The sequence below is a fragment of the Punica granatum genome, chromosome 6 (genome assembly GCF_007655135.1).
Source record: "Punica granatum isolate Tunisia-2019 chromosome 6, ASM765513v2, whole genome shotgun sequence".
NCBI lineage: Eukaryota > Viridiplantae > Streptophyta > Magnoliopsida > Myrtales > Lythraceae > Punica > Punica granatum.
This window is the reverse complement of record NC_045132.1, coordinates 690,649-703,592: the sequence shown is the minus strand read 5'-3', so window position 1 is coordinate 703,592 and position 12,944 is coordinate 690,649. Positions and strand designations below refer to the sequence as shown.

At 41.8% G+C, this 12,944-nt stretch overlaps 1 protein-coding gene across 1 annotated transcript; it reads left to right on the top strand.

The window, feature by feature from the left end:
- Positions 1-427: 427 nt before the first annotated feature.
- Positions 428-8,979, top strand: LOC116210952. Its single transcript, XM_031545118.1, has 7 exons — positions 428-511; positions 697-758; positions 1,695-1,812; positions 1,870-2,018; positions 2,103-2,242; positions 3,660-8,810; positions 8,930-8,979. Exons 1-7 carry the CDS (start codon positions 428-430, stop codon positions 8,977-8,979), a joined length of 5,754 nt encoding a protein of 1,917 aa, XP_031400978.1.
- The last annotated feature ends 3,965 nt before the right edge of the window (positions 8,980-12,944 follow it).

The window sequence follows — 12,944 nt, the reverse complement described above, 5'->3', positions numbered from 1 at the left end:
GGGAAACACTGTGCTAAAATACATCAATGTTGTACGTCAATTAACAACATGGTTTGCGCAGATTGGAAAACCAAAAACCTCTGAGCAAATCAATCGTGCGATTGTGACTGGCCTTGGAACCGACTGGGAGCCACTCGTTCTTGCTCTATGTCCATCTCTCTCTGCTATGAATACTGATGAGCTAACTAATCATCTCCTCCACGATGAATCTCGCAGAATTTTTGCTTCCATTATGGTGCAGCCAACGCAACCAATGATGCCACCACTCTTGGGTCTTCTCGGACCACCATTTGCAGAGGTTCACTACTCCGATAGCAATAGAGGAAAAGGTCATGGCAATTACAAGGGATGAGAGTGCAAGAATGGTGTGTAGGGAAAGGCCATAGCAAGGGTAACAATTTGGGTGGATGAAACCCTAATTATGGCTATGGTGCTTTCTCTGGCAATGGAAGCTTCTTTGGTAATGGAGGATGAGAAACAGGAACCGGATGTGGGTAAAGCTGGCAATTGGGTCAGATGCGTGACTCGACTCACGTCCTGACATCATTCTCTCATTTTTCCAGCTCACTTGCACATTGGCTATCAATTCGACACGACCCTTCATTCCGTGGGATTACACATAGAGTTGGGCCTTCCATTAATAATTTAATTTGCCAAATTTGTAATCGAGCTGGACATTCGGCTCTTTACTGTCAGCTTCGTGATGGGCAGGCTCATTTTGCTCAAGCCTCTTCTACAGGAATCCATGATCTCAACTGGTATGTTGACTTAGGAACCACTCATCACATCATGCTTGACCTGGGGAATCCACACGTTCATGATGATTATCCAACCTCGAGTTAGCTATTCATGGGAGATGGTAAATCACTACCTGTAGTAGCTACGGGTTCCTCTCTTTTCCGATCCTTGAGGTAGGATAATCATTCTGAACGTGTTTTCCATATCATTCGGGTGCCTTTGTTTTCCATATTTGCATCCTTACATTCGTCATATATTAAAGCCTCGCTCCATACCTTGTGTTTTTCTTGGTTATCTCACTCATCATCAAGGATACAAATATATCGATCTAGTCTTTGGTCATATTTTTATAATTTTCCAGGCTACTTTTGATGAGCAGTCATTCCCATATCAATCAGGGTCATCTATCTCGGCCGGTTCGAAGTAGACTTCTCCTTCACCCATACATGCTCCATGTACGACATCCTTCTCTTCACATAATACCTCTTCTATACTACATCTCATATTCCCCTTCCAGTCTTTTCCGCACCTCTATCCACTGACACTACAAGTGAACCTCTTGGACATGCTTATTCTATTGGACATGTGAATCCCCCTGGACATGATGGTGATGTTGAATCTTCGGCCCCTCGAGTTATCAATCACTCTGATGACTCTATGGATCTCATACAAGTGGCTCAGGCTGATGAACCTGTCCCTCAGAGAACTCATTCTATGGTAACTCGGTCTCGTGATGGGACTCTTCCTGCTCCTTGTTTTGTCATATCTTGACATCTTGATGCCTTTTTGATTTCTGCTAATCTACAGGAACCTTGCACTTTTTCTAAGGCATGACCAGATCCACAATGGAGAGCCGCCATGGAAGAGGAGTTATAGGCTCTTATTCATAATCATACATGGGATCTAGTTTCTACTCTTCTTTCGAGGATTATTATTGATTGCAAATGGATTTACAGGATCAAGCAGAAGACTGACGACACAACTGACCGGTACAAAGCCCGTCTTGTCGCCAAGGGCTTCAATCAGCGGGAATGCATCGACTATGAGGAGATGTTCAACCCTGTTATTAAGTCGGTAACTATTTGGGATATTCTTTCCATAGATGTCTCTCTGTAGTGGTCTATTCGACAGCTGGATGTGAATAATGCATTTCTTTATGGTCATCTAAGTGAGGAAGTTTATATGAGTCAGCCTCCTGGATTTAGCGATCCACTACATCCAGACTTCGTCTACCGGTTGAGACATTCTCTCTACGATCTCAAACAAGCTCCACGTGCCTGGTTCGCATGTTTGAGTAACTTTCTTCTTAGCTTGGGATTTTATGGTTCTCTTGCAGACTCGTCCTTATTCATCTCACGGGGCAGGACTTACACTACTCTAATTCTTGTGTATGCGGACGACATTATTCTCATTGATACTCCGGGAGCTCCTTTTGACTCACTGATTGCTGCACTTCATCAGGAATTTGAGATGAAGAACTTAGGGCCGCTCAACTATTTTCTCAGTATGGATGCTACATTTGATAGAATAAGACTACACCTAACTCAAGCGAAGTATATTCATGATATTCTCTCGCGGAGTTCCATGTTGGATTATGATAAGAGAGGATTTGTCCATGAAATGGGTAAAATTTAGACTCGGTTTTATGTTGTTTTCATGGTATCTGATGCTTGGATGACGATTTATAGGAAAATTGTCCAAGAAAAGAATTGAAGGCAATTTGATGCATGTTCGGGATGAATTGGAGACCATTGAAGTATCTAGATGGAACTTGCAAGGATACAAGGACTTCTGGTTAGTGGTGCACCACGTGCACAACCGATCCGAGAGGGAGTTTAGAATCAATTCTCGATTTATTTGCAAATCTTAGAATTCCCTTTCAGTTACAATGGGAGTTTTTTAGGAAATCTTTAAGATATGTTCATTATTTGTTTCCTATTTTTGAGGGAGATATAAAAACCTATGGATCATTTAGGTTTAGGGTTTTTTTTTTTGCTGGAAGTTTAGTTTTCTGTGGAGAGAAACTGGGAGAGGAGGCTGGCGGCTGCGGAGTGTTCCTCCAACGATCATCAGTTTTCATGGATCCCTGCATAGCCATGCGTGGCTAATTTGTTTCGTTTGACTTGAGAACGGAAACCTCACGGTTTGGTTGTGAGGAGCAGGTTTTAATATTTCGATTTCAGCACTTATTTATTCTTGGATGTCATCGTTACAAGTATTCTGTCATGGTTGTGAATAGGATATTTGTAAATTAGCTTATCGACGACTACTACGGTGTTTGTAGAAATCGATTCGAAGCAAGACTAATTAGGAACAAACGGTAGTTGCTGCCCTAATTGGTTAGAGAATGATAGGACGAGTCAATTAATTGATGAATCAATTAATCGCTCAGGTTAAGGCATCCTTGCGCTTAAAGCTGTCGCTTAGTTAATTAGGGAATCGGTTGATACCTTGTTAACTAGTTGATGAACTTACTAGTTAGACGGTGTTTTGACTAGTTAGAATTTAGATGCTAGTTGATTCCTTGCGGTCGCGGGAATCGAATCTTAGCTGCTGAAATTTACATTCTGATGCTTCTATGATCAACCAAACGCTAGGTGGTTTTCGAACTCAAGTCATACGTCTCTCGATTATTGATTACTTACTCTCCCTTGCACTTTTAAATTGTTTTTGCTGCAATTTAGTTTCTTGATTATCAAAATTCCCCTATCGTTACTTTGCTAGCTCATTGGTTTAGAGAATCTTTTAGCCTCCTTTGGGATTTCGACTCGGCTCTCACCCTTTTCTTACTACAAGTTTTGGGGAAACCGATTTTATTTTGGGGGCTTCGACAGGCCTTGCCAAATTTGGCGCCGTTGCCGGGGAGGCAATTTAATTCTCTTAATTGTTGAGCTAATATATGCCCCGTTCTTCTCGTACAGGTGAAATTATCTTTGATCCAGAGATCGAGAAGACCGCAAGGGCGAATCGAAGAGCCAAAAGGCTAGCCGACGGGCTCGTGGAGCCAACCTCTTCTTTCGACGACAGTGAGAGTGAAGAAGAACAAGAATTGACTGCAACCACAATGGCTAGAGAACGAACATGGAGGGAGCTAGCAGCTCCTGACTTGAACCAACAACCATTGTGTATTACATACCCAGAAACAGAGGCCGCCTTCGAGCTGAAATCAGGGCTGATACACCTTCTACCTACCTTCCACGGACTTTCAGGAGAGGACCCACATAGGCATCTCAAGGAGTTCCACACCGTGTGCTCCACGATGAAACCCCGAGGGGTGACAGAGGAGCAGATTAAGATGAGAGCTTTTCCTTTTTCCTTAGCTGACAAGGCCAAGGATTGGCTCTATTACTTACCGCCGGGGTCCATCGCTACATGGAACGATCTGAAGAGACAATTTATCGAAAAATTCTTCCCAGCTTCGAGGCTAGGCACCATCAGAAAGCAAATCGGTGCCATTCAACAATTCTCGGGCGAGACGCTATATGAATATTGGGAGCGGTTTAATCAACTCTGCGAGAGCTGCCCCAATCATCAGATCTCAGACCAGCTCCTGCTCCAGTATTTCTATGAGGGTTTGCTCCCTATGGATAGAACCTTATTAGAGGCAGCAAGTGGAGGAGCATTAGAGGATAAAACGTTACGTGAAGCTCGAGATTTGATCTCTAGAATGGCAGCTCATTCTCAAAAATTTGGAGGTAGACAAGATTCAGTTCCCAGTAGAGTGAACGAGGTGGGAAGCTTGAGCCTAGAGGGCCAGATATCAGAATTAACAACTTTGATGAAGCAAGTGGTATTGGGCCAAGTACAAAACACCAAGAAATGCGGCATATGCTTCCTCCAAGGCCACGCCACCGACGCTTGCCCACAGCTACAAGATGAACCTGATCCGCAAGCAAATGCCATTAGCGGGTTCTCAAATCAGCAAAGGCGGTACGATCCATACTCCAATCAGTACAATTCGGGATGGAGAGATCACCCCAATTTGAGATATGGACAGCAGAATCAGCAGACACCACCACAAGCTTTCAGATATAAGAAACCCGATCCTCCACATAACCAGGAATCAAACTCTTTGACATCATTGGAAGACATCGTCAAGAGCTTAGCAACTAGCACCCTTTCATTTCAAAAAGAGGCAAGGGCGAGCATTCAAAATCTGGAGAATCAAATGTCTCAACTTGCCACCACCGTAAGCAAACTAGAAGGTGCGAAAGGGAAGCTACCATCCCAAACGGAAATAAACCCAAGGGAGAATGCAAGTGCAGTCACGCTAAGGAGTGGGAAGGTGTTGGAACCTGCAGTTCCTTCTAAAAATCGGGCACAAGACAAAATTGATGAGGGTGAAACAAAGAAAGAGAAGTCGGTCGACGAGACGAAGGAAGACATCATTAACACTCCCATCCAAAAGATAGTCATTCCTCCACCATTCCCAAGTCGATTCGCGAGAGCTAAGAAAGAGGAAGCGGAACAAGAAATTCTCGAGACCTTCCGGAAGGTAGAAGTGAACATTCCTCTACTCGACGCGATCAAACAAGTGCCCAGATATGCTAAGTTCCTCAAGGAATTATGCACCAACAAGAGGAAACTGAGTAAGGGCGAAAAAATAAGTGTAGGGGAGAATGCATCGGCCGTCATCCAAAGGAAATTGCCACAAAAGTGCAAGGATCCAGGTATGTTTACCATTCCATGCACTATAGGTGAGAAAAGAATTGAGAAGGCCATGCTAGATCTAGGTGCATCCATAAATGTCATGCCTTTATCCATTTACAGGACTTTGAATTTAGGGCCTTTGAAGGACACTAAAATTATCATTCAGCTTGCTGATAGGTCTAATTCATACCCAGAGGGAATGATTGAAGATGTGTTAATTAAGGTCAATGAATTCATCTTTCCCGTAGACTTTTATATCATTGACATGGGTGACAAGCACAATTCTAACTCATCACACATTTTGCTTGGAAGGCCATTCATGAAAACGGCCCGAACAAAAATCGATGTGCATAATGGGACACTTTCTTTAGAATTTGATAAAGAAACGATTACATTCAACATATTCGATGCTATGAGACATCCAGATACTTTGGAATCTATATCTTGTGTTGATGTAATTGATTCGTTTGTTCGAGATGTGGCAGAACAGATTTTTGTGCAGGAAGAGGTCGATTGGGCAATCCAACAAAACAAGGATTATGATGCCCAATGGGAAGAAGATGGAAGAGCAAAAGATTCAATTCAGCCTTTAAAATCACTTATAGATGTGTCGAGAAGGTTTGAAAGTTCAGTTTTACCATTACCGACTTCCACCGATCGGCTTCTCCCTTCTATTGTGCAGGCCCCCAAGTTAGAATTGAAGAAGCTTCCAGAGAATTTGAAGTACGTTTATTTGGGTGAAAAGGAGACCTTACCAGTCATCATCTCAAAGGAACTAACAAAGGTACAAGAAGAACAACTAATTCAGGTTTTGAAAGAGAACCAAACCGCCATTGGATGGACGCTCGCAGACATCAAAGGCATAAGTCCCTCTGTGTGTATGCACCGAATCTTATTGGAGAAAGATGCACAACCAAAGCGAGACCCACAGAGGAAGCTTAATCCAACAATGAAGGAAGTCGTTATGAAGGAAATACTTAAGCTCCTGGACTTAGGAATTATCTACCCCATATCTGACAGTCAATGGGTAAGTCCGATACATGTGGTTCCTAAGAAAACAGGACTCACCTTGGTGAAAAACGAGCGGGGTGAGTTGGTTCCGACAAGAGTGCAGAACGGGTGGCGAGTGTGCATTGACTACCGAAAACTTAATGCGGCTACTAGGAAAGATCACTTTCCTTTGCCTTTTATCGATCAGATGCTTGAAAGGCTAGCTAGTAAGTCATACTTCTGTTTTCTCGATGGGTATTCGGGATATTACCAAATAGTGGTAGCACCAGAAGACCAAGAGAAAACAACTTTTACCTGTCCGTTCGGTACTTTTGCTTATCGTCGTATGCCTTTTGGATTGTGTGATGCCCCTGGAACATTTCAACGTTGTATGATGAGTATCTTTTCTGACATGATAGAAAACTGCATAGAAGTGTTCATGGATGATTTTACAGTCCATGGTGATTCTTTTGATCGTTGTTTAGCTAACTTGTCCAAGGTCTTGCACCGTTGTATTGAGTCGAACCTAGTACTTAACTATGAGAAATGCCATTTTATGGTGACTCACGGTATAGTTCTAGGTCATGTGATATCTTCTAGAGGCATTGAAGTTGATAAATCCAAGGTTGATCTAATTTTAAATCTGCCATACCCATCTAACATTCGAAGTATTCGAAGTTTTCTTGGCCATGCAGGTTTCTATCGGCGATTTATAAAGGATTTTTCAAAGATAGCTCAACCATTGTGTCATTTACTTCAGAAGGACACTGATTTTGTATTCGGAAAGAATTGCAGGGAAGCGTTCGATAAGCTCAAGGAGCTCCTTACATCAGCTCCAATCATCCAACCACCTGACTGGAAGCTCCCTTTCGAAATCATGACCGATGCAAGCGACTACGCTATAGGAGCTGTTTTGGGGCAACGAATGGATAAACGCAGCCATGTGATCTATTATGCCTCCAAAACCTTGGATGCAGCGCAGCGCAACTACTCGACCACAGAGAAGGAGCTTTTGGCCATTGTATTTGCATTAGAAAAGTTTCGATCATATCTGCTAGGATCGAAAATTGTTGTGTTTACTGATCATGCTGCACTTAAGTTCTTATTGGCCAAGAAAGAGTCCAAACCTCGGTTAATTCGTTGGATCCTTTTGCTGCAGGAATTTGACTTAGAGATCAAGGATAGGAAAGGATCTGAGAACTCTGTGGCAGACCACCTGAGCCGACTTGTGCGAGATGAGGAACCCCTTCCTATCTCCGACTCCTTCCCAGATGAACACCTCTTTCACGTGCAAGGAGAAGAACCCTGGTATGCCGATTTGGTAAACTTCATTGTAACAGGTACATTTCCCCCTGGATTAACTAAGGCAAGACGGAACAAGCTGCGTAGTGACTCTAGATATTACATATGGGATGAACCATATTTATGGAAGTTGTGTAGCGATCAAGTCATACGTCGTTGTGTTCCCAACAATGAGATTCATTCCATCCTAGCACATTGTCATTCATATGCATGTGGTGGGCATTTTGGGCCCAAGAGAACAGCTAGGAAAATTATGGATAGTGGATTCTATTGGGAAACGTTGTTCCGTGATGCACATGGATTTTGTAAGGGTTGTGAAAGGTGTCAAAGAGTCGGGAATATATCTCGTAGGAACGAGATGCCTCAAGTGCCCATGCTATTTTGTGAAGTTTTCGACGTTTGGGGCATGGATTTCATGGGACCTTTTCCTAGTTCATTTGGTTTCAACTACATTTTGCTTGCCGTTGATTATGTCTCTAAATGGGTTGAAGCAAAAGCTACTCGGACTAACGATGCTAAAGTTGTTGTAGGATTCTTGAAGTCTAACATCTTTAGCAGGTTTGGAATTCCACGAGCCATCATAAGCGATCAAGGAACCCACTTTTGCAATCGCTCCGTCGAAGCATTGATGAAGAAGTATGGAGTCCATCACCGTGTAGCCACCACGTACCATCCTCAATCCAATGGCCAAGCCGAGGTGTCCAACCGGGAAGTTAAGAGCATTTTAGAGAAGACGGTCAACCCATCAAGGAAGGATTGGAGTTTGAGATTGGATGATGCGCTTTGGGCCTACAGAACTGCGTATAAAACTCCAATAGGTATGTCACCGTACCGTTTGATTTTTGGGAAGCTTTGTCATTTACCGGTTGAAATTGAGCACAGAGCCTTTTGGGCGGTCAAACAATGCAATATGGATTTGAGGCGTTCCGGTGAGGAAAGAAAATTCCAGTTGCAAGAACTGGAGGAAATCCGCCTTGAGGCATACGACAATGCAGCCATGTATAAGGAACGCGCTAAATTGCTTCATGACAAGGTACTCCTTCGGAAGGATTTCTCCATTGGCCAAAAGGTATTACTCTTTGATTCAAGATTGAAACTCATGCCCGGTAAGTTACGTTCCCGGTGGAAAGGTCCTTTGTGGTTTATAATGTGTTATCTAATGGGGTTATTGAAATTCAAAACTTGGAGACGAACCAAATTTTCAAGGTGAATGGACATCGATTGAAACCTTTTGTCGAGAATTTTGCAGTGTCTCTATTGGAAGAAATGCGTTTATCGCACCCCATCTACATGGATTAGCAGGTCAACGGCATCGTCGAGCTAACGACATTAAACTAGCGCTAATTGGGAGGCAACCCAATCTTGAATTTTCCATTTTATTTTAGTTTCCCTTATTTTATTTATTTATTTATTTTTTTTACGCGGACACATTGCACTGATCGAGTCTTATCCGATTCTCTAGGAACACAGTCCACTTCCTACCTCTTCACTACTGCCGCAGCGCTTAACTCTCCAGCTACCCATGGCGATCCAACACCCGCACTTGGACCGCTACGAGAAAGAACAGAGGCACCAAGGTCGGATGTTGGAACGCATCCCTATCACCGTCACCACAGCCCCACCAGTCGTAGGGGAGTCTTGTTCCTCTTTCTTTTACTTTGTGTATCTCATTCTGTTTTATAGTTTGTGTTTGCATCTTGCATATTGTGTGTGTTGTCCACATGGAGGACCATTTGCGTCTTAAGTGTGGGGGGTTTTATTCTATATGCATATCACTTACATCTCATTGACATTCACATGTTGCATTCTAGATAGTTGCATACTCATGACATTTGCATGATAGGGACCCCCATATGATTAGCAAGATTATACATGTTTGAGTGAGATTAGCTAAGTCATGTGATAGATGAATTGCCTAAGAGAATTAGCCCATAGCTCGAGTTGTGAATCCGGTACCGAAGCGTGTTGATACAGTAATAAAAAAAACACCTATGTGAGGTCTTGGGCCAATGATTGATACACCTCTCTATCAATCAATTTTTTTGATTGAATGTGTCATTTCATGATTAAGTACTCTAGAACTTGCTTGGAATCTTGTTGAAATTTGTTTAATTGCAAGCATGGAAATGATGAAGGCATAGGATTATCGATTGAGCCAAACAACCTGCCCATCATGTTTATCCCCTTAGTGAACCCCTTTGAGCCTTGGTGACGTAAGCCTTTCCTTTCTTCATCCATATTGCCTTATCCTAAACTATGCACAAGACGTCTTTTTAGAAAAACCATGTTCCTTTTTTCTTCATGATCATAAGGAAAGTCGAGCATTTAGCTTAGATGAATGGGGGAAATGAGTGGTGAATATTTCGTGTGCGAGAACAATGAGATGAAGTTATTTATTCAAAAAAAAAATTAAAAAAAAAAAGAAAAAGAAAAGAAAGAAGGGCTGTAAAAAAAAAGAAGAAGAAGAAAGAAAGGCTGCAAATGAAAATGATCAAAAGAAAGAAGAAAAAAAGGTGCTCATCCATATCGGTATCAATTGCACATCATCATGGGATCTGGAATATAGGGAGAAATGTGTTAATTTGTTTGAATCGTGTTCTAGTAGTCTAAATGCTCTGCTTTTCTTATGGTTGTCTTGTGCTTATATGAACCTGAATTTTTCCACCTCTTTTTGTCCAAGCTACATTACATTCAGAAAAAAGTCCTTCAGATTCATGTCTTGCAAGTTATTTATAATGGAGATGAGATGTAAAAGCAAGCTTATGGTAGTGCATGCTCATGAAATTGGATTTGAGTGACAAACACATAGCCTAAACACTTGAGAGAGAGCGCATACACATCCCTAGTGAGGATTTACTATGTCAACATGTTAGGCGACGTTTCTTGGAGTAAGAGGGAAGTTCATTTATGCAATTTTATGCTCTCAAATGATTTAGTTGTATACTCATTTGGGTATGTATCGTCTTGTTAATACTGGGGAGCTAGATTTTTCTTTGATATCTTACTCGAGGACGAGCAATGTTTAAGTGTGGGGGAATTTGATAAGAGAGGATTTGTCCATGAAATGGGTAAAATTTAGACTCGGTTTTATGTTGTTTTCATGGTATCTGATGCTTGGATGACGATTTATAGGAAAATTGTCCAAGAAAAGAATTGAAGGCAATTTGATGCATGTTCGGGATGAATTGGAGACCATTGAAGTATCTAGATGGAACTTGCAAGGATACAAGGACTTCTGGTTAGTGGTGCACCACGTGCACAACCGATCCGAGAGGGAGTTTAGAATCAATTCTCGATTTATTTGCAAATCTTAGAATTCCCTTTCAGTTACAATGGGAGTTTTTTAGGAAATCTTTAAGATATGTTCATTATTTGTTTCCTATTTTTGAGGGAGATATAAAAACCTATGGATCATTTAGGTTTAGGGTTTTTTTTTTTGCTGGAAGTTTAGTTTTCTGTGGAGAGAAACTGGGAGAGGAGGCTGGCGGCTGCGGAGTGTTCCTCCAACGATCATCAGTTTTCATGGATCCCTGCATAGCCATGCGTGGCTAATTTGTTTCGTTTGACTTGAGAACGGAAACCTCACGGTTTGGTTGTGAGGAGCAGGTTTTAATATTTCGATTTCAGCACTTATTTATTATTGGATGTCATCGTTACAAGTATTCTGTCATGGTTGTGAATAGGATATTTGTAAATTAGCTTATCGACGACTACTACGGTGTTTGTAGAAATCGATTCGAAGCAAGACTAATTAGGAACAAACGGTAGTTGCTGCCCTAATTGGTTAGAGAATGATAGGACGAGTCAATTAATTGATGAATCAATTAATCGCTCAGGTTAAGGCATCCTTGCGCTTAAAGCTGTCGCTTAGTTAATTAGGGAATCGGTTGATACCTTGTTAACTAGTTGATGAACTTACTAGTTAGACGGTGTTTTGACTAGTTAGAATTTAGATGCTAGTTGATTCCTTGCGGTCGCGGGAATCGAATCTTAGCTGCTGAAATTTACATTCTGATGCTTCTATGATCAACCAAACGCTAGGTGGTTTTCGAACTCAAGTCATACGTCTCTCGATTATTGATTACTTACTCTCCCTTGCACTTTTAAATTGTTTTTGCTGCAATTTAGTTTCTTGATTATCAAAATTCCCCTATCGTTACTTTGCTAGCTCATTGGTTTAGAGAATCTTTTAGCCTCCTTTGGGATTTCGACTCGGCTCTCACCCTTTTCTTACTACAAGTTTTGGGGAAACCGATTTTATTTTGGGGGCTTCGACAGGCCTTGCCAGATTACAAGCCCATTAGCTCACCAGTTACAACAGGTGCTTGCCTTTCTCTTCATGATGGTGATCCCTTTGAGGATCCTTCCCTCTATCGGAGTGTTAGGAGTCTTTAATACTTGACTCTCACGAGACCAGACATCTCATGTTTGTTGTTGACCAAGTATGTCAGTTCATGCATAAACCAACCACAACTCACTAGTCAGCGATAAAGCGCATTCTTTGGTATCTCAAGGGCACTATTACTCATGGACTTCATTTCAAACCGAGTGCCATATCTTCCCTACATGGCTTCTTTGATGCAGATTGACCTGGCAATCTTGATGATCGTCGTTCTGTCAGTGGTTTTGCTATTTTTCTTGGTTCCAATCCGATTTCTTCGAGTTCCAAGAAACAACGGATTGTAGCTCGCTCTTGCATTGAGTTAGATTATAAGAGTCTGGCCAATGTCATTGCAATGATAATCTGGATTCAAACCTTGCTTTTGGAGTTGGGAGTTCGATTATCCCATCCACCAATTCTATGGTGCGATAATATCTCAGCTATTTATCTCACAACAAACCTTGTTTTTCATGTTAGGAACCAAGCATATTGAGATTCACTATCATTTTGTTCGCAAGAGAGTCTCTCACAAGAAGTTGCTCATCCGCTTTATCAGCAAAGATGATCAACTTGCTGATGGTCCCACCAAAGGATTTACTAGTTCTCGCTTCTTAGCACTTTAATCTGAGCTCAATGTTGCTCCTTCCCCGTTGCGCTTGCAGGGGAGTAATAGAGAAAGTTAGCCATAGATAAAAATCATTAACTGTGTATAATCAATTTGATACATTTTCTATACTTGTATCCATGATTTTTGTACACATTACAATATTAATACAAGGATACAACCTATGAGCAGTAGGTTGATTTTCTCCCAAACACTCTGAAATCCTTTAATCAGCAAGCCACTTTGCTTGCACCAAGATTAGCCGTTCTTGATCGTGGA